This window comes from Scyliorhinus torazame, chromosome 11, assembly GCF_047496885.1.
Source record: "Scyliorhinus torazame isolate Kashiwa2021f chromosome 11, sScyTor2.1, whole genome shotgun sequence".
Taxonomy (NCBI): domain Eukaryota; kingdom Metazoa; phylum Chordata; class Chondrichthyes; order Carcharhiniformes; family Scyliorhinidae; genus Scyliorhinus; species Scyliorhinus torazame.
In genome coordinates this window covers 19,987,978-20,008,918 of record NC_092717.1, presented here as the reverse complement: position 1 = coordinate 20,008,918, position 20,941 = coordinate 19,987,978, and the positions used below count along the sequence as shown (strand labels likewise).

General features: G+C 47.2%; 1 protein-coding gene across 3 annotated transcripts in view; it reads left to right on the top strand.

Moving 5' to 3' along the window:
• LOC140385154 (uncharacterized) overlaps window positions 1-12,880 on the top strand; it is a 94,235-nt gene extending 81,355 nt beyond the window's left edge. For all 3 annotated transcript variants that reach the window (XM_072467009.1, XM_072467007.1, XM_072467008.1), the window contains 4 exons: window positions 2,347-2,523; window positions 7,318-7,408; window positions 7,522-7,599; window positions 10,180-12,880. In XM_072467009.1, the coding sequence (XP_072323110.1) occupies window positions 2,347-2,523; window positions 7,318-7,408; window positions 7,522-7,599; window positions 10,180-10,376 (543 nt within the window). In that variant the 3' untranslated portion in view covers window positions 10,377-12,880. The remainder of the gene's footprint in view (window positions 1-2,346; window positions 2,524-7,317; window positions 7,409-7,521; window positions 7,600-10,179) is intronic.
• The last annotated feature ends 8,061 nt before the right edge of the window (window positions 12,881-20,941 follow it).

The following is a 20,941-nucleotide window of genomic DNA, read 5'->3' as shown; positions in this document are numbered from 1 at the left end:
TAACAAACAATTTTATTGAGGTATTTTTTGGCATTGTAAACAGTTACAGAAAAGAGAAATGTGCAAACATCAATATAAAACCAATACTTCAATCAAACCATATTGCATATGCCCACTCCTCTCCCCTAGACACTACCTGCCTATTTATCCCTCCTACTCTACTCTAAACCCCCCCCCCGGCTGACATTCACTCTCCAGCGAAGAAGTCGATGAATGGTTGCCACCTTCGGGCGAACCCCAGTACAGATCCCCTCAAGGAAAACGTAATTTTTTCCATACCCAGAAAAGTTGACATGACCGAAAGCCATAGTTCGGTCTTCGGGGGTTTTGAGTCCCTCCATGCCAGCAGCATTCGCCGCCGGGCTATTAGAGAAGCAAAGGCCAGAACATCTGCCTCTTTCTCCCCCTGGACTCCCGGGTATTCTGAAACCCCGAAAATTGCCACCCCTGGACTCATCACCATCCTTGTTTTCAGCACCCGGGACATGACCCCCGTAAATCCCTCCCAGTACCCCCAAAGCTTAGGACATGCCCAAAACATGTGAACGTGGTTCGCTGGACCTCCCGCACATCTAGAGCACTTGTCCTCTACTCCAAAGAATTTGCTCATCCGAGCTACCGTCAGGCCGAGCCTGGCACGTGTTGCGTTTGAGTTTACCCTACTCATAGCTTCCACCCACAGCCCGTCCTCCATCTCCCCGGCAAACTCCTCCTCCCATTTGAGTTTCAGTTCCTCCGTCTGGGATTCTTCCCCCTTCATGAGCACCTTGAAGATATCCGAGACTCTACCCTCTCCTCCTTCTCCTCTAGAGAATATTCTGTCCTGGATCCCTATTGGCGGGAGGCGTAGGAAGGATGGGACCTGTCTGCGTACAAAGTCCCGCATCTGTAAGAACCTAAAGTAATTTCCCCTTACCAGCCCAAATTTCTCCTCCAAGCCCCTCAAACTCGCAAAGCTCCCCTCCAGAAACATATCGCCCCCCCCCCCCCCCCACCCCACCCGCCGCCATGTTCAAAACCCTCCATCCATGTTCCCGGGGGCGAATCGATGGTTATCACATATTGGAGCCCAGACAGATGCCCCCCCCCCCCCCCCCCACATGCCTCCTCCACTGGCCCCATATCCGCAGGGCCACCCCACTACCGGGCTGGTGGAGTACCTGACCGGCGACAGCCGTAGGGGAGCCGTGACCAGGGCTGCCAAACTGGTGCCCCTGCACGAAGCCGCCTCCACTCGCTCCCATATAGACCCCGTACCCACCATCCAATTCCTTATCATGGCTATGTTAGCCGCCCAGTAGGAGTTTATCAGACTCGGCAATGCCAGTCCCCCCTCGCTGCGGCTCCTTTCAAGCATCGCCTTCTTCACCCGCGGGGATTTTCACGCCCAGACAAAGCTCATGAGGATTTTGCGAGTCCTTTTGAAGAAGAACCGTGGGATAAAGATCGGGAGGCACTGGAAGATGAACAGAAATCTAGGGAGCATTGTCATCTTTACAGTCTGCACCCTCCCCGCCAGTGACAGCGGGAGTGCATTCCATCTCCGAAACTCCCTCTTCATTTGTTCCACCACCCTAGTCAAATCTAACTTATGCAACCTGCCCCAGTCTCGTGCCACCTGTATCCCCAAGTATCGGAAACTTTCCCCAACCAGCCTAAATGGCAGCTCCTTCAGTCTATTCTCCTGGCCCCTTGCCTGCACCATAAACATCTCACTCTTGGCCATATTTAATTTGTACCCTGAAAACCGGCCGAACTTCCTGAATGTTTCCAGTATATTTTCCACCCCAGCCAGTGGGTCCGACATGTACAGGAGCAGGTCGGCCGCATAGAGAGAGATCCTATGTTCCACCTGCCCCCCTAGTCATTCCCTTCCAACCCTTCGCAGCTCTCAACGCCATCGCCAACGGCTCTATGGCCAGCGCGAACAGCAACGGGGAGAGTGGGCACCACTGTCTGTTCCCGCGGTGTAGTCTGAAATAATATGACATTATCCTGTTCGTACATTGATTCTGGTTTGTGGGAAAATTTTAAAAAGTGAAATCTTGTTGATAATTTCTTCTTTGAAGGGTCAGTTGGTAAATTTAGTTAGTTTGATTTATTGCTACCGAAGGGGATTGTAACAAGGTGAAATATTATTTTCAGTCTAATTCGGATTTCTTTTAATAATCATTCTTCAGGTAAAATATTCTTATCAGTTGTATTTTCTGGCATTGTGTCGCTTGTAACAAAAACTTCATTGCTTTGTAAACAGGAGCATTGCAAAGTTTTTAAGGTGCAAGCTCTATTGAAATATTGATGCCTGTCTTAAAATTATTTAAAATAATGTGTTTGTTTTTCTGCTAGGGCCCAGAAATGCCCATGGAACAAGTTTATGAATTGTGCAGAAGTGTAGTAAATGAACAAATAGCAATCTACGCGTCTGCAATCAGACGGACATGTGCAAGGGCATGCCCAACCAATAATGTAACATTGATAGGGCCCCCTGGCTCTCCTGGAATACCGGGGAAACGAGGAGAACAAGTAAGTTACCCACCAGCATACAGAACAATGAACAAACCTTGAATTTTGCTGTATGTGTTTTTTTTTGTATGTATCATAAGTTATCGCTCTCATTTTTGCTTGTTCATTATTGAATTCTGGATCCCAGATAGCGATTGTGAGAAACCAAAGGCAAAACTTTCAGGTTGGGTGCCAACTGATTACAATATTGGTGCTGTGCCCTTAGTTTCTGCCCTACATGGTGATCAGGTGGGTGGGGTCAAATCGTCTTTGGAAATATACTCGGCCTTGCGATGTGGGCATCACTGGCAAAGGCTGACACGTATTGCCCATACCTAGTTACCTTTGAGAAGGCGGTGAAACTTAACTTTATTTTACAAGTGTTCTATCCCTTTTGCACACCCGGTTGAAGAAAGGTATCTTCTTATGAGTGGCAGTGTAAGAATTAAGCACAAAAATGGCCATTTTCTTTAAAATGGCAAAGGGTAGATTTCCTTCTTTAATGTGCCCGGAAAATAGCTACAGCTGCAGTGAAGAGGAAAAAGTGGTAGAGATCCATTCTGTTAGGTCTATGTCTCTCTTACAACACTGTACATTTTCCTATGGTATCACTAGTGGGTCTGTGCTAAAGATGTGCAGGTTAGGTGGATTGGCCATGATAAATTGCCCCTTAGTATCCAAAAGGTTAGGTGGGGTTACTGGGTTATGGGACTGGGGTGGGAGTGTGGGCCAAGTTATGGTGCTCTTTCCAAGGGTCGGTGCAGACTCAATGGGCCAAATGGCCTCCTTCTGCACTGTAGGGATTTTATGATACATGTAGGTCTTGCATTCATATTTTAACACCATGAGATTATTGGGCACTCCATTCCACTGAAAAATCCTGATGCAGAGGTTTGGGCCTCATAGACTGGACCTCTGAAGCACCTGAAAGAGCAAAGTGGCAGGTTCGTATTTTTAACGTGAATTCCCTGCCCACATGGCCATTGACGACGCAAAGACCCCAAGGCCTTCTGGCTAATGCTCTCGGAGGCCCCGTTAAGTGGCAGATGCATTCAAGTTTCCTGCCTGGTGTTTAGGCTGCAGTATCTTGTCAGTGGTGAACCTGTGGCACACTGACGGACACGGCACATCCTCGGCGCACTGTACCTGCCTGGCATCCGGAAAGCTTCATAAACAGAACAGAGCTGGGTTTCATTAGAGCGAAAACAATTAAAGTGCAAAACGGGGATTTACTGTCCCATTTGCTGATGTCACTGAACAAACCGTTGGCAAGAGCAGACTTTCTTGTAAATTAGTAGTTGGAAAAGAAGCATACTTTTTGCTGGCCACGCCATTTGTTGCAGCACGAGGTATCCTGAGAAATCTCTTGCTATTTTTGCAATTCCCCCCTGCAACTGCCTCTCGACTTTCAGAATCATTGCCAAAGTAAATCGCTTGCTATACCCACAGCCCAGGCTTTGGAAATGTTGAGAGGAATGAATAATGTAGGTGCAACCATGTTTTTTCACTTGGTTCGTGAACATAGAATCATAGAGTTTACAGTGCAGAAAGAGGCCACTAGGCCTATCGAGTCTGCACCGGCTCCTGGAAAGAGCACCCCACTTAAGCCCACACCTCCACCCTATCCCTGTAACCCAGTCACCCCATCTAACCTAAGGGCAATTTATCATGGCCAATCCACCTAACCTGCACACCTTTGGACTGTGGGAGGAAAGCGGAGCACCCGGAGGAAACCCACGCAGACACAGGCAGAACGTGCAGACTCCGCACAGACAATGACCCAAGACGGGAATCGAACCTGATTCCCTGGAGCTGTGAAGCGACTGTGCTAACCACTGTGCTACCAGTGCCTCCCTTTTTGAAGACACAAACAGCACACTGTACGTAGAAGCACATAGAAGTGTGAGAACATCAAACTAATGTTCATCTGGTGCCAGAACCCTCACCCACGCCTCTGCCCTCCCGACCTGACCATTCCAATGTCTTCCCGGCTGGCTTTCCATCTTTCATCCTCCATAAACTTAAGCGCATCCAAAACTCTGCTCCCATTCATCCATTACCCTTGTGGTCGGTGACCTACATTGGTTCCCGGCTGAGCACCGCCTCAGTCTTTATATTTTCAGTCTTCTTTATAAATCCCTCCGTTGCTTGCCTCCCTCACTACTGCTGTAGCCAGTGCCAGCCCTGCAACCATTCGAGATCCGTGCGCGCCTCTAATTGAGGCCCCTTGCGCAACCTCGATTTTAATTGCTTCACCATCGGCAGCTGTGCTTTCAGCTTCATTGGTGCCAAACTCCCGATTGCCCGCTCTAAACCTTTCTGCCTTTATTTCCTCCTTTTGAGGTGGTCCTGAAAACCTACCTCTTACTCTGGCCTAATGTCACTGTGTGGCTCAGAGTCATCACATTTTATTTGATAATGTTCCTTTGAAGAACCATTGAATGACTCACTTTGTTAAAGGTGCTGCGTCAATGTAAGTTGCTGCTTTAGCAAGATTTGAGGTTTGGCCCAGACAATGAAAAAAGACAAGGGAATTGAAATTGTGTTCATTCATGTTCATGCATGAATTGGCCCTTACAGCCATGTAGTACCATAGAATTTACAGTGCAGAAGGAGGCCATTCGGCCCGTCGAATCTGTATTCACCCTTGGAAAGAGCACCCTACTTAATCCCACCCCTCCACCCTATCCCCGTAATCCAGTAGCCCCACTTAAACGTTTGGATATTAAGGGGCAATTTAGCGTGGCCAATCCACCTAACCTGCACATTTTTGGACTGTGGGAGGAAACCGGAGCACCCGGAGGAAACCCACACAGACATGGGAAGAGTGTGCAAATTCCACACAGACAGTCACCCGAGGCCAGAATTGAACCAGGGACCCTGGAGCTGTGAGGCAGCAGTGCTAGTCACTGTGCTACCGTGCCGCCCATATTCATTGCTGGGTGATGTGAATCAGGCCCACTGGCTGGCTGACAGCTCTAAAGTGAACTTTATGTGCCGGGTTTTTGCGAAGGAGATGGATATCGGGAGTTGGGAAAGTTCAATTGAGGAGACCCCTGCCCGGCATATTTTTGTTCCAGGGAGGCAGCCACTGGGATGGAGTTGAGTCAGCCACTGGAAGCAGGCCAGAGGCAGCAATGCAGGCTGGCAGGCTAGAACAGCTGTTTCACCAGCCCAGTTGCAATATCGTATGTCAGGCCCCTCAAACCCTCACTCCCTCCCCGCACTCCCCATCCACCCACATGACCCCCTCATAAGTCCCATGCCTCCCATCCCCTATCATATACCACATGTTGCTCCCGTGCCCCCCTTGCATCCTCCATACCCACTCTCATAGTATCCACTATGCATAGAACCAATGAGCCGTTGGCAAGGGAAGAAAGTGGCTCGTAAACCAAAGGCCCAGACTAATGTTCTGAGGACGTGGGTTCACTTTGCACCACGGTAGTTGGTGGAGTTTGAATTCAATTAATAAAAATATGGAATTAAAAGCTAGCCTCAGTAAAGGAGATTATGAAATCATTGTCAATGGTTGTAAAATCCCATCTGATTCAATATTCTTTCTGGATCCAAGGAAGTGAGCACTCGGGAATGTAAAGGATACAAAGGTTTATTTAAACATTGAATGAACACTCTATACACTCCCACTCCCCCCAACAGACTCCCGCCACCCAGGCCAAAGGTTTTATGTCCAGGTTTGATTCCCGCTAATGAAGGAGCTCCACCCCCTCACTGGGGTAACGCTTATTCCTTGAGAGTCATGTGGAACCTAATTGGTCCGGTCCCGTGGATCCCATGTAGGTTATAACAGGAAGGAAATCTGCCAGCGTTACCTGGTCTGCCTACGGGCAACTCCAGACCCTTAGTAATGTGGTTGACTCTTAACTGACCTCTGAAATGACCTAGCAACCCATTCAGTCCAAGGGCAATTAGGGATGGGCAATAAATGCTGGCCTTGCCAGTGACACCCACATCCCATGAGAGAATTTTTAAAAAAGTCTTTGAAATATTCCGGAAACTCACATCGTATGCAGAGGTTTTGGAAAGACCCTTTGAAAAAAGGGCACAGTTTATAACCCCGTAGAAGTGCCAATAAACCACAGACAGAAACTTTTATCCATTTTGGATCTCTTAAGCTTGTGCAGGTAAACACACAGAATTTGTTGTGCTCATCACAAGAGGGTGCTCCAGATCAGAAACTCTATAATACACCAGATTGAAGCTCAGTTTATTTTCTGGCTTAACATTGCATGTTGATGCTCTATTGGACTGCACGGTAGCATTGTGGATAGCACAATTGCTTCACAGCAACAGGGTCCCAGGTTCGATTCCGGCTTGGGTCACTGTCTGTGCGGAGTCTGCACATCCTCCCCGTGTGTGCGTGGGTTTCCTCCGGGTGCTCCGGTTTCCTCCCACAGTCCAAAGATGTGCAGGTTAGGTGGATTGGCCATGATAAATTGCCCTTAGTGTCCAAAATTTCCCTTAGTGTTGGGTAGGGTTACTGGGTTGTGGGAATAGGGTGGAGGTGTTGACCTTGGGTAGGGTGCTCTTTCCAAGAGCCGGTGCAGACTCGATGGGCCGAATGGCCTCCTTCTGCACTGTAAATTCTATGACGATTATATTGGACATCATTGGACTAAATCATGTCTGGCTTCCTTTTGGGGCGTGGAGCCTCTTTTGGGAAGGGTTTTAAAATTAAGTTCAGTACACAAATGTAATTACTGCAAGAATTCTTCCAAAGCTATGTTTTAGAAATAGCTATATTTTTTTTAAACTTCTGAGACTTTTTAAGAATAATTAGTCATTTCTCAACAGGGTGAATCTGGTATCGCAGGAAATCCTGGTAAACCTGGGCCAAGGGGTAGAGAAGGATTAGCTGGATCAATGGGTGCTCCTGGAGAGAGAGGTAATCTTTTGCTTGATTGTACGCTAGAGCTGCACTTGGACCCTCTCCGCACAGAACCATCCTTGGCAGCATTAATTGTTGCTGTTTGTAACTATCGTTCTTCTGCACTTTAGGAAATAAAGGTGAAAAAGGTGTAAAAGGAACGCAAGGGGTTGGACTTCCTGGAACAGAAGGACTACAAGGACCTAGAGGTTCATTCTGCTATACTTCATTGTGCTTTACTGATGAGTAATGTGTGCAAATCTGACTAATTTCCCATTAATTTGGACAAATTGTGGGAACACTAAACACTGAGCTTAATACCCCAATCCAAATCAGATTTAACAGACCAGCATTGTCTTTGTATAAAACACTGGCAACTCCATTATTGTTTTAGGTAGAAGAGCCAGAGGGTGCCCAGTATTTCCATGCCAAACACACTCACATGATCCTCGTCAATCCTCCACGTGTGATTATATTGTGTAAATCAAAATCGATAAAATGTTACCAACGCAGGAAACTGGTATCCCTTTAAGTCATTTTTTTAAAAAAACACACTCGCAGATATTCATGCCCAATAAAGGAGGATTTTCCCTCCACCTGCAAACTTCCTTCAGACATCAATCTATTACTTTTGATTTTGAACATTTTAACGTAATACATCAAGATCACAAATGCAGAAGTGGAGCTCTATCTGAACTGAAGACATCAATCCCTTAGACCTGGGAGGAATATGTCTAAGGAGCAACTAAAATGAAGCCCTAGTGTTTTGTTATGTTTCCTTTGTAACATAAGTGGCTTCCTTGTGTTGCATTTGTCAAGGAAGGTTGAGACGTGTAAATAACTTCAACTCATTTATTTACACTATGTACACTTTTATAACTTGAGTTCAACACTACTGCTAATCCTATTGTAGCTACTTAAACTGACTAACCAGCTGCTGTCTTCCACGTGGTGGGTGTGATAATGAATCAACCCTGTGCCTCTCCTCACTGACTGTCTCCATTGGCCAAAGGGGCTGATCATGTGTGTGGTGTCCTTTATGTATGGGTTGGTGTAATGCCCCCCTGTGGTCATGTCACCTCCTTGTGTATCGTGAATGTCCATTGGTCGCCTCCCATCTAACTTATCTATTGGTTGAGTGTGTGTGTGTGATGTTTCTGGTGCTCCCTCTAGTGTCTGTCTAGCTTACGTGTATTTGCAGTGATGCACATCACCACACCTAGTTCCCTCTATTATTTGACTTAAGTGAGGGAGAAGTATTGAGGGGGGGGAATCCTTTTTTGGCAGAGATTTTTCTTCTGGTTCGTTGGACTTCTGGGGCGTCATTCTCCGCCGGCGGGAGTCTCCGTTTTGCCGGCGCCCGGGGGTTTCCCGACGGCGTGGGGCTGCCCCACAATGGGAAACCCCATTGACCGGCCGGTGTTACGGAGCATCCCGCTGGCCGGTCGGGGCAGAAATGTGGCGGGGCGGGTAGGAGAATTTCGCCCCTGGATTGATTCAGGAGAAATCAGGTACGAGATTCTCTGACCCCCCGCCGGGTCGGAGAATCGCCGGGGGCTGGCGTGAATCCCGCCCCCGCCGGTTGCCGAATTCTCCGGCACCGGATATTTGGCGGGGGCGGGAATTGTGCTGCGCCGGTTGGCGGGCGCCCCCCACCGCGATTCTGGGCCCGGATGGGCCGAAGTCCCGCTGCTAAAATGCCTGTCCCGCTGGCATGGATTAAACCACCTACCTTACCGGCGCGACAAGGCGGCGCGGGCGGGCTATGGGGTCCTTGGGGGGGGCGCGGGGGGATCTGGCCCCGGGGGGTGCTCCCACGGTGGCCTGGCCCGCGATCAGCGCCCACCGATCTGCGGGCGGCCCTGTGCCGTGGGGGCACTCTTTTCCTTCCGCCTCTGCCACGGTCTCCACCATGGCGGAGGCGGAAGAGACTCCCTCCACTGCGCATGTGCGGGAATGCTGTCAGCGGCCGCTAACGCTCCCGCGCATGCGCCGCCCGGAGATGTCATTTCGGCGCCAGCTGGCGGGGCGGAAATTAGTCCGGCGCGGGCCTAGCCCCTTAAGGTTGGGGCTCGGCCCCCCCAAGTTGCGGAGCATTCCGCACCTTTGGGGCGGCGCGATGCCCGACTGATTTGCGCCATTTTGGGCGCCAGTCGGCGGACATCGCGCCGATACCGGAGAATTTCGCCCCAGATTCACATTCATTCTGTGGCAAATAAACTGTTTGTGGTGAACATATTGTACTAACCATTCACCACTGTATTACATTGTATCACGATGTTGCCCATGTGGGCTCCACCTATGGGCCATAGTACTGTCCTACACAGAATGTATCATGTTGGTGCCCTTGTGGGTTCCGCCCCTGGCTCCAGCCCCTTGAGGGGAGGTATAAAGAGCAGCTGCCCTGTAGGCGGCTCTCACTAGCAGAGCAGTCGCAGGCAGGCACTATTCTAGTCGATTAAAGCCACTGTTCACTTCAACTCTCTGCCTTGCGTGAATTGATGGTCGCATCACTGTTTTGTTTGAATCTGTGGACGACAAGGGAGGAGAGGTTTGTGGTGCTGCATCAGTGGACACACTAGTGCCTCGTGCTGAATATTTATAGACGTCAACACACTTCAGGCATTGGTGCGAGATCTGCACATTTTTCGTGCAGGGCTCCCCCAAATTCCCTATGCCTGTCAGGTTCCAGATCAAGTCAGCTTTAAAGGCTTTTATTTTTTACTTGTGAAGCGTTTTAGTTTTCACACCAAAATGGAAGTAACCTCCTCTCTCATTCTATCCTTCAGGATATCCGGGACATCCAGGTTCTGCTGAAGAAGGGAAGCCAGGTCCACAGGGCCCAGTGGGATACAGTGGACCTTCAGGTCGGCCAGGACTGTCTGGCGAACCAGGGGTCCCAGGGATTTGTAAAACTGGTGACTGCGGAACCCATGCTGCTGCTCTCCTGGCCCAGTATGGACTTCTAAAAGGACCAAATTATTAGCGTTCATGGCCTGGAATAAAAATAAAAGGTGAGATAGTGAGATAGCGGGACTGATCTGAGAAATGAGACACTTAATTTTGTAACTTATACCCTTACATTCCCCAGTAAAATATACTGTGTTGGAGTTGATAACCAATGGTTCTGATAGCTGTTTTCTTTAAGAATCAAGGTTGTATCACAACAATAAAATTGTACTTAATAATTATTCTTCAAATTACATGTTTATGGAAATAGCTAGTCAGGTTTCTCCCCATAATATATTCTGGCCTTTATTCTCATTAGGACATTTTTAGGTCATTTTTTTATTTTACTGGCAGTTTAAAACCCCAGTTTATTTTTTTTCCAGATGTATTCAGATCTTTTTATAAATAAAAAGAACATAATTGAAGGAAATTTTAATCTCCAATTGCTCAGGGAAAGAAGCAAAAGGCTTCAAAAACAAATCAAAATAAATAAATGTCCACCAATAATTATTAATTCAGTTCACGGCACCACTTTTTGAATTTCTTGATCACTCTCACTTAAAGTCCGACAATCAGATGTTCACAAGCTTCTTTGGTTCTGATCCCTGTTCAGATTTACAATTTATTTTTTGGTACTCATACACAAAGTTTGTTTTCTAACTACCTAATTACACATTATAGGTAACTATGGGCAGGATTTAACTAATTGGGAACAAGTCCCATAGCCAGCGCATTTAGCCGCATGTTTTCCCGATGCTTGCAGTCTTGAAAAACACAATGCTGTAAAACCCGGGTTAGATAGGGGAGCCTCAGCAGGTAATGCACAGCCATGGCCACACATAGCACATTGTGTGAGCTGAGGATCTCCACACTCCGGACCACCGCACTCCCCCCAACACCCACACAGGGCACACCCGGCCTGATCGCACTGTGCAGATAATTCCAGTTTGACACCTTGGCAGTGCCAGGCTGGCACCCATGTGGCGCTGCATGCAACACTACCCGGGTGCCAGCCTCACAGTGCCAGTGTTCCCAGGTGGCACCAGCAGTGCCAGCATACCACCCTGCCCAAAGGACATGCACCTGCGAGCCTCCAATCCCTTGGGAGATCCCCACGAGTGCCGTTCCATCCGGTCTCCATTTGTGGAGACCAGCACTGAATGGCGCTCAGCCAAGGTCTCCGAGGCAAAGGGGATTGACCCCAATGCCTCGGGTTCCGAGGGAATGTGCACATTAAGGTGAGACTAGCTGTTTAATATGCAGATTTGTCAAAAAGTGATTGCACTGCAATGTCTCCTGAGATCGCGGTAGATCTCGCGAGGTGTTGTGAGCTAGGTAGAGCCCGGAAACGGGATCTCCCGGCTTCTATCCACCGCGGCGAGCTGCTTTTCTGGCAGTGTGGCCATTCAATCTCGCCCTTTCTGTCTATAATAATGTTTTACTTACCATGAATGTGATGGATGAGCATGTTCATTGGAGCATAAGCAGGAAGTAAAGTCGCCATAGTCCCAAATGACCCTTTGATGCTTTCCCCTTTGTGGGGGGGAGCTGACTAGTGGGGATTTAACCTGAGGGTCACCACACCTCAGGCGAGCAACGAGGTTGAAAAGGCGGGGCCTTCATGAATAACCTCAGCAGGTACGGGAATGGAACCCACGCTGCTGGCCTCGCTCCGCATCACAAACCAGCTGTCCAGCCAACTGAGCTAAACCCTTTTTCCCAAACCCCTGAACGCCCCACTCGGTCAGCAGCCCCTTTTCCCAACCCCCTGGTCCCACTCACTCACTCAGTAGCCCCTCATCTGTAACCTGCTACCCCCCCCCCCCCCCCTAACACACTCAATCAGAAGCCCACTGAGCCCTCTGTGAGGAGGCACCAGGAGGGTGATCAGGCAGGACATGTCCGCCCAGCAATCACCTGGGGGTGAAGCAGCCGCACCTCCCACTGGGCCAGTATTTGGGGCAGCAGTTGTTGCTCTCGCATTACCGTCACGCCGGTACTCGCGCGCTGTCTCTCTCCGTTCCATTACTCCGCCAATCAGCGGATGTTTCTCTCTCATGCTTTCAGTCAATGGGCACAACTGCATCTCAGCAATTAGCCTAGCAGCAGCAAGCGCAGGAGACAAACACCCTGGGATAGGACAAGCAGGAAGGTGAGTGGCAGAACATTAGCCTGAGCACCAGAACCTCTTGCACTTGGGAAAGCTGAGACTACAGAGAGGGGGTCAGAGGTCAGACATCATTTCTCAACCCTGAAAATCCACTATCACACAAAAAGGAGAAACGTACACCCCCCCCCCCCCCCCCCCCCGAGGCATCTGCCGTACCCCCCAGGGGTGCACATACCCAACCCCACCTTGGCAACCACTCTTCAAGATAGCCGTTTTTTTAATTAAAAAACTTTTAGGAACTCTGTTTACTGATGTGGCTCTTGCCAATTATCTGCCACTATGATGTTGATCTATTTAAAAATGACTGAAGATAATGTAAAAGTGAACTATTGTGACTTTGATGATAATTAAAAACATGCCTTGGTCTGTGACCTGAGTCAGCTTATTATTGATGCCCTCACTTTCCAGGGGAATAAGAGCTTAATAATTGTACCTGTACACGTCTGCCCTTGCCTCAGACCATTTTAGAATCGGAAGACTGACATTTCATGTCGCAGTGATAGTGAGTCTGCCTCTGCGCCGGCCGCTCCCGGTTCAAGTCCCACATCAGGAACTGATGTTCATGGAAGGTGTGCTGAAAACATCCTTAGAAATACAACAACCCCCACCCCGGTGCCCGAATCGGAGATGATTGCTTCCCTAGACGCTCAAAAGTCATTTGATAGAGTGGAGTGGGGGATCTCTCTTTGAGATTCTTGGGAGCTTTGAATTTGGACAAAGGTTTATATCCTGGATTTGTTTATTGTACGGGGCCCCCACTGCTCGTGTTCGCATGAATGCTTTGAATTCTGGCAACTTTCCACCGAATAGGGGCACGAGGCAGGGTTGTCCTTTGTCTCCGCTCCTGTTTGCTTTGGCAATAGAACCGTTTGTCATAGCGCTTATACCTTCCAGTAAGTGGAGGGGGGTAAATCGGGGAGGAGTGGAGCCTTGGGCATCCTTGTATGCGGATGACCTGCTCCTTTATATTACAGAGCCAGTATCCACTATGGAAGAGATAATGCAGATGCTTGGGAGTTTTGTCTCCTTCTCTGGGTATAAGTTGAATTTGGATAAGAGTGCACACTTCCCGGTTAACCCCCTGGGAAAGGAGCCCTATCTGTGGATGTTACCTTTTCACGTTGCCAGACCTGGCTTTCATTGTTTGGGAATCCGGGTTGCCCAAGATTGGACCTCGCTTCATAAATTAATTTATACTAGTCTGGTTGATGGGGTCAAAACTGATATAGAGTTGGAATAACCTCCCCCTGTCCTTGGTGGGTAGGGTCCAGACTATTAAGATGAATGTGCTCCTGAACTTTTTTTCCTTTTTCAATGTCTCCTCATTTTTCGCCCCAAGCCCTTCTTTGTCAAAGTTAATAAATTAGTATCCTCATTTATTTGGGCGGGTAAGACCCCAAGGATCCATGGGGCGTTCCTCCAGAGAGATAGACAATCCGGAGGCTTGGCTTGCCCCAATTTTATTTTATTATTGGGCAGCCAATATTGAGAAGGTACTGGGGTGGTTTAGTGATCCGGGTTGCATATGGGGGTAGGTGAGTTCCTGTAAGGATTCTAGCCTTGGTGCATTTGTAACCACATTGCTGCCATACTCTCTGCCAAAGGTTTCCTCGAATTCGGTAGTGGTGTCTACCCTGAGAATCTGGAAGGAGTTCAGGCAGCATTTTAAACTTAATTCCATGTCTTTGCTGGCCCCTATCTGCAATAATCACCTCTTTTTGCCAGCGGGTTTAGACTCGACGTTTACATCACAGGAAGGGAACGGTTTAGAGACTTGTTCGTGGAGGGACGTTTTACCAGAATTAAGGAGCTGTCGGAGATATTTCAATTCTCTGGTTCCAATCTGTTTAGATACTTTCAGATTTGCGATTTTTCGAGCAAGCCTTTCCCTCTTTCCCTGTGGCACCACCTTCCTCCCTGTTGGAGAGGTGTTTGTCTTTGACCTGGTCTGGTGGGGGGATTATTTTGCGTCTATACAGCCAGATCCTATCAGCGGAGTCGACTCCGCCGAATGAGGTAAAGGTGAAATGGGAGGGTGAATTGGGTCCTATTTTGGATGGTGAGGTATGGAGTGAGGTTCTTAATAAAAATAATAATAATATTTATTAGTGTCTCAAGTAGGCTTACATTAACACTGTAATGAAGCCACTGTGAAATGACTCTAGTCGCCACATTCCGGCGCCTGTTCGGGTACACGGAGGGAGAATTCAGAATGTCCTATTCACCTAACACCACGTCTTTCGGGACTTGTGGGAGGAAACCGGAGCACCCGGAGGAAACCCATGCAGACACGGGGAGAATGTGCAGACTCCGCACAGTGAACCAAACCGGGAATCAAACCCGGGTCCCTGGTGCTGTGAAGCAATAACGCTAACCACTGTGCCACCATTCTTCACAGGGTCAACCCCAAGTTATGCTGGACTTGGTCTGACCCAATTGAAGGTGGTGCACAGGGCTCATCTGACCAAGGCGAAGATGAGCGTTCTTTTCTCTGGGGTGGAGGACAGGCGTTAGAGTTGTTCTCGAGGGCTGGCTAACCACACTCATATGTTCTGGTCTTGTCCCAAGTTAGTAATCTTTGGGTCTCTTTCTTCAACACCATGTCAGCGATACTCAATGTCGATTTGGATCCATTTTCGTTGGTGGCTATTTTGGGGGTATCGGACTCACTGGTGCTGCAGATAGGGGTGAGGGCAGATATTCTTGGTTTTGCCTCATTAATAACCAGGAGATGAGTTCTGCTTGGGTGGAGAAATCCTACCCTGCCCAGAATCTTGTCATGTTGTTCTTGCATTTGGAGAAGTCAAGTACACCAACAGGGGGTCAGTAGAAGTGCTCTACCTAAGATGGCAGCCATTCATTGTTTTGTTATGCTCTTGACGTAGCATAAGCTGCTTCCTTGATGTGCACTCTGACAAAGGAAGGTTCAGACTTGGAGATAGCTTTAACATGTTTATTAAACTATTAACAATTCTCCTACTTGGATTCAACTCTACTGTTAATCCTTCCATAGCTACTCAGACTGACGAACCAGTCTGCTACAATCCACGTGGTGGGTGTGATGTGTTTCAAATCAACCCTGTGTACACACTGACAGTCTCCACTGGAAAGAGACTGAGCATGTGTGATGTGTCCTTTTATATGGGTTGGTGTAATGCCCTCCTGTGGTAGTGTCACCTCTGTGTGTATCGTGACTGCCCATCGGTCGTGTCCTATCTTACTGACCTATTGGTTGACTGTCTGTGTGTCATGTCTCTGGTGTTCCCTCTAGTGTCTAGCTAGGTGTAGTGCATGTACATTAACCCTTTGTGTACTTACAGTGATGTGTATCACCACATTCATTTCCTTTTATAAAGAGTTAGTTGTTAAGGGGTTTAGTTTAGGGTTGGGGGATTAAGTTAATTTGTGCTTTTGATTGTCGTGTTCTTTGTCATTGTAACTTGAATTAATTGTTTATATTATTTTGTTTCGAATGAAAACATTTCAATAAACAGATTTTTTTTAAAAAGCTAAGACAATTAATTTACTGTTCATCACTGATATTGAGTTTGGAGAATTGTTCTTTGAAGACTCTGGTTGGATACAGCCTCCTGCTGACAGCCTTGCTCCCCTCCTCCCTCTTCGTGCAACTTGTCATTTTCTATGTCCCCTCCGATGTTCTCCCTAATACCTGGTAGGTCACGAGGGTGTGTAACCTACCAGACCCATGCCTGGGAGCAAGTGATCTGAACAGAACCCTTGAAGTGAGGACCAAGCCCATAACAACACAAACCACCAAACATCTCTACAAAGTCAGCAAGAGCCAGTATTAACCTGTCAAGTGGTTGATGATCCCTTTAAATAGCACTGATGAGGGTATCCTTCCTAAGACTGACTGTATGTTCAGCTGTACCAAGTTAAGAGGGCGTAAGCAGGAGTGTTGACCTCCAAGAAGACAACGCTGATATCAATTCAATATTGTGCCAAGATTGACGCCATGATCTACCTGCTCTGCATATATCCAGGCACTGTTCACTGTGCACCAGCTAGCGCCCACTCCAGTGCAGCATGTGGCATGATTTGCCCCAACATGTGCATTCATACCGCAGATGACATTTTGCAATTCTAAGGGCATTCATAACAGCCAAAATGCACACTATCAAACCCAACCTTTTTACGTGACAGAGGGGGTGATTCGTATTGTTTGTTCAGGTCAAGTCGGGTTGGTTGGGGCAAAGCATTGTTCGGAGCATGGGACTAGACAGGCATGTGAAGCCAATAACTAGTCTGGCGCCATCCCACACCAATGCAGCATCAGACAAAATTGACCAGGTAAATTATTTCTTTTCAATTTTATTCAATTAAAATTGATACATGGCACATTCTACAAAATGTCTAGTTTTTGGACAACTGGATGTGACCGACTGTACTCTAGTTTTTTATTACTTGTTGCGGATGTCAGCCCAACAGTGCAGGAATAGAAGATTATTATATATTTTGTGCACAAGGAAATTAACCTGTTTGCATTGTGAAAGAAGCAGAGGTAGGCTTAAGCGATCTATAATTATACTGTTAAAGCTATAGAGGTATATATATTTAAGTGGGTTTAATTTGGTGTTTTTGTGTAGGAAAGGGTAAAACTCTAGCTAGATTCATGTTAAAAAATGGTGTTTTCATGTATGGGGGAGATTCGATTTCAGTTGATGGACAATGTCCCAATGTTGTTAAAAATTGATTAAATTGACTAGAGAAATTATAGAAATTGGAAGCAGTTGTAAGTTTGGTGTCCTTATTTCCAGCCTTTGGCAACAGTAGTATTTGGTTGAAGACTGAGTCCCTGAATTTTGTGTAGAAGTTTGGATGCCTTGGCAATTCAAGACAAAGGAAACACTGAAAGAAAAGTTGGAAACCTGGAGACAAAGTCTTTCTAAAACAGTGAAGAGGAAGCCTTGTTTGAAGGGATAGTTTGAAAACCTGGAGGTGGATCCTTGATGTAAACATCCGAGAGAAAGCATTGTTTGGAAGTAGATTTAAAAGTGCGTATGTTTGAGAGTAGAATTTGGAAACACTTGCGTGACAATCATCGGGGGGGGGGGGGGGAGGGGGGAATTTGAGGGGAAATCAACAGGAGATTGATTGAGTAGCATCTGCCACTGGATTTCAGAATAGGGTATTAGCCTTGAAATCTGTGCACATTTGTGAAGATAAGTGGAAATGACCGAGTATTATACAGTCAACCTTTTCATGTTTGATAAATGTTTTTTTCTTGTTGCTATAAATTAATTGTCTATCCTGTGCCTCTGTTCCTCCATGTGTTCTAACAAAAAGTAAAATGATACGGTCTTCTGAACTGGGTCCCATCCTGGGATCTTCCCGTCCAGTAGTAATACCAACTGAGATCGTAATAGCATTGTAAGTGAGCAATGTGTTACAAGCAAACATTTCCTGTGTTGCCAATGGCAATAGGCCTTGCCTTACTCCCAATGTGCAATGGGAAATGATGGACAATGTCCCAATGATTTTTTTTGTGTGGATTAGCAATGGACATTCCCTTGGAAAATACACTGTTATCTGATCCAATAAAGTACACGTTCGGCATGAGCTGCAAACGGTACAGCACCAAATCAACGTATTGGGTCAGATTGACGAATGTGATATAAAATAGTTACTTTAGAGATATTAGTTACTGTAATGTAGAGATAGGCCAGTCTCATTCTGGTGAGTTCACAGACAAAGGATTTCAGACCGCATGGCAAAGCAAGGAGGAGGTGTGTCCACCAAAGGAGGAGAAAAGGATGCTGGGTAATAGGGGCCAGAGGAAGGGATTGGAAGTGAGCCAATCAGAATGTATGACCAGGTCAGGAGGGATATAGGATGACCTATGGGAATCGTGTATGTGAAACTTGATACCATTTGAATTGATTTGCAGAGATCCCTTTGTCTCTTTGTTCATTCGCTTTCCGGGGTGTAGGAGACTGGATGTGTCTTATGCCTCTGTGAAATGAATCAAGCTTGCAAGCCAAATAAAATAACTAATGCTGTACCTGCAAATCCATCTCGACTTTTATTGAGGCCAGACTGACGGGTAAAGAAATTTGGGATTTGTCAAGATTATCTGGCCAGTTTCTATGTCGCACACATTTACGCAGCCCACGAAGATTGCTGTGACCTGAACTTTTCAGGATTTTACAGCTGGGATCAGACGCTTCAATGGGTTAGCGCAGCCATCCACGCAGAAGTGCAGGAAAAGATGGACGAAGACTTTCCACAACATTAGCTGTCATATTCAGCTAGCGTTTTAGAGGATTCAAGTCTTTCAATAATGAATGGGTTGGTGAATGGATGAGTTGGTGCATGGATGAGCAAGTGAGTGGGTGGGGAGTCAGGTGGGCAGTTAGTCAGGTTGGGCTGGGGGCAATTGGGTTGGGGCTGTAATTGTGTAATTAGTTGGGTATGGGAGAGTAGTTAGATCAGGGCAGGGGCATAGTCGGGTGTTGGAGGGGCAGTCGGGTCAGGTTAGGGGGAAGTTGTGTGGGGTGGAGAGTTGGGAGATCAGGGGATTAGACGGGTGGAAGGTAGTCGGGTGGTTGGTGGGGTTTGTTGGTTTGGGGGAGGATTTGGGGAGGCGGCGGGGGGTGGCTATTGGTTGTGGTGCTCTGTTCAGTTACACTAGTTAACCACCGAGTTATTAACCAGCTATTAACAAGTGTAATAATTACAGGGTAAGTATGCAGCCAAGTACCAGGTATCTGCCCCAAGTCTTTGGCACAGAGTGCGGTGTCGAGACATTCGCGGAGGGTCTTGGGCAGAGGAAATCAGCCCATCGCAAGTTTAAATCTCCAGGGCAACTTCAACATATGTGTATGCATCAAGACTTCCAAAGGGTCCTTATACGCATCTCCCAATTTAGGTCTAATCTACAAAGATCCGCATACTGGAATATTTGGACCAATTTTCACTATGAAATGGTACAATTTTAAAACATCAACAGTGCCAGATTTATTAAACAAAATTACATGTCAGAGGAGCTTCTAATTTTTTTTTACATTATCTCTCTATACTCCCTCAGAGACATACCTTACACATTTGGGAGAACTGACTCTAAAGTCGAACAGAATTTAACAAGGAATAAAGTTAAAACCAAAAAGACTAAAGGACAGGGGCAGCACGGTAGCCTTGTGGATAGCACAATTGCTTCACAGCTCCAGGGTCCCAGGTTCGATTCCAGCTTGGGTCACTGTCTGTGCGGAGTCTGCACATCCTCCCAGTGTGTGCGTGGGTTTCCTCCGGGTGCTCCGGTTTCCTCCCACAGTCCAAAGATGTGCAGGTTAGGTGGATTGGCCATGATAAATTGCCCTTAGTGTCTAAAATTGCCCTTAGTGTTGGGTGGGGTTACTGGGTTATGGGGATAGGGTGGAGGTGTTGACCTTGGGTAGGGTGCTCTTTCCAAGAGCCGGTGCAGACTCGATGGGCCGAATGGCCTCCTTCTGCACTGTAAATTCTATGATAATCTATGACAGAATGCAGTGAATTTAATGTTTGAAGCAGAGAATTTGTTGGTCTGCTGCATAGGTGAATTGCTCTTGCAGAGTCTGCACACACACGATGGGCCAAATGGCTTCCTTTGCTGTAACTATTCTATGATTTCTATGCTGCGCAACCGACCATCATGAGACGATAGTCCTTCCCACCAGCTATATAGCGAGTCGCTCGGAGGAGGAGAGAAAGCCGGACAAATCCCTTTTTACTGGTAACTACAAGCCCCATTCTCCATTCACCAACCAACCCATGTCTTGCCCTCCCTCTATCACTGGCCATCACAGCACCCGTTTTGCCGCAATGCAAAAATAAAATCTGCCACAAATCTAAATTAAGTCTGGGTAAATCGAAGAGTGGGTGAATGAATAAGTGGCTGAACGGGTGAGTGGGTAAATGGATGGGTGGGGGAGTGGGCAATGGATGAGTGGGCAAATGGATGGGTGGGGGAGTGGGCAAAGAGCCATACTCTGTATGTGTAGATGGTCTGGCCCATGCTCTCTATATAGTACACAACTGACCAGACCCATGCATTGAATGTATCAACATCCAAGTGTGTGGTCTGTAACCATGCTCTGGACTCTGTAAAAACCTACTCACCACCTCCTTATTAAAAAATCCCTTCATATCCAGGATCAATCTAGTGAACCTCCTCTGGACTGCCTCCAATGCCAGTGTATCTTTCCTTAGATATGGAGACCAAAACAGTTCACAGTATTCCAGGTGTGGTCAAACAAGTGCCAAGACTTCCCTATTTTTACACTCCTTTCTCTTATATCCTGCCTTATATACTCCCTTATTACACTGCCATCCTCTCTGACATTAACTAACCGAGCATCAACAGCTTAAAGCTGGGACTTCGTTGCCTCATAAAACTCAGCTCCTCACTGGATCTACCCTTTCTGATTTATTCTTGA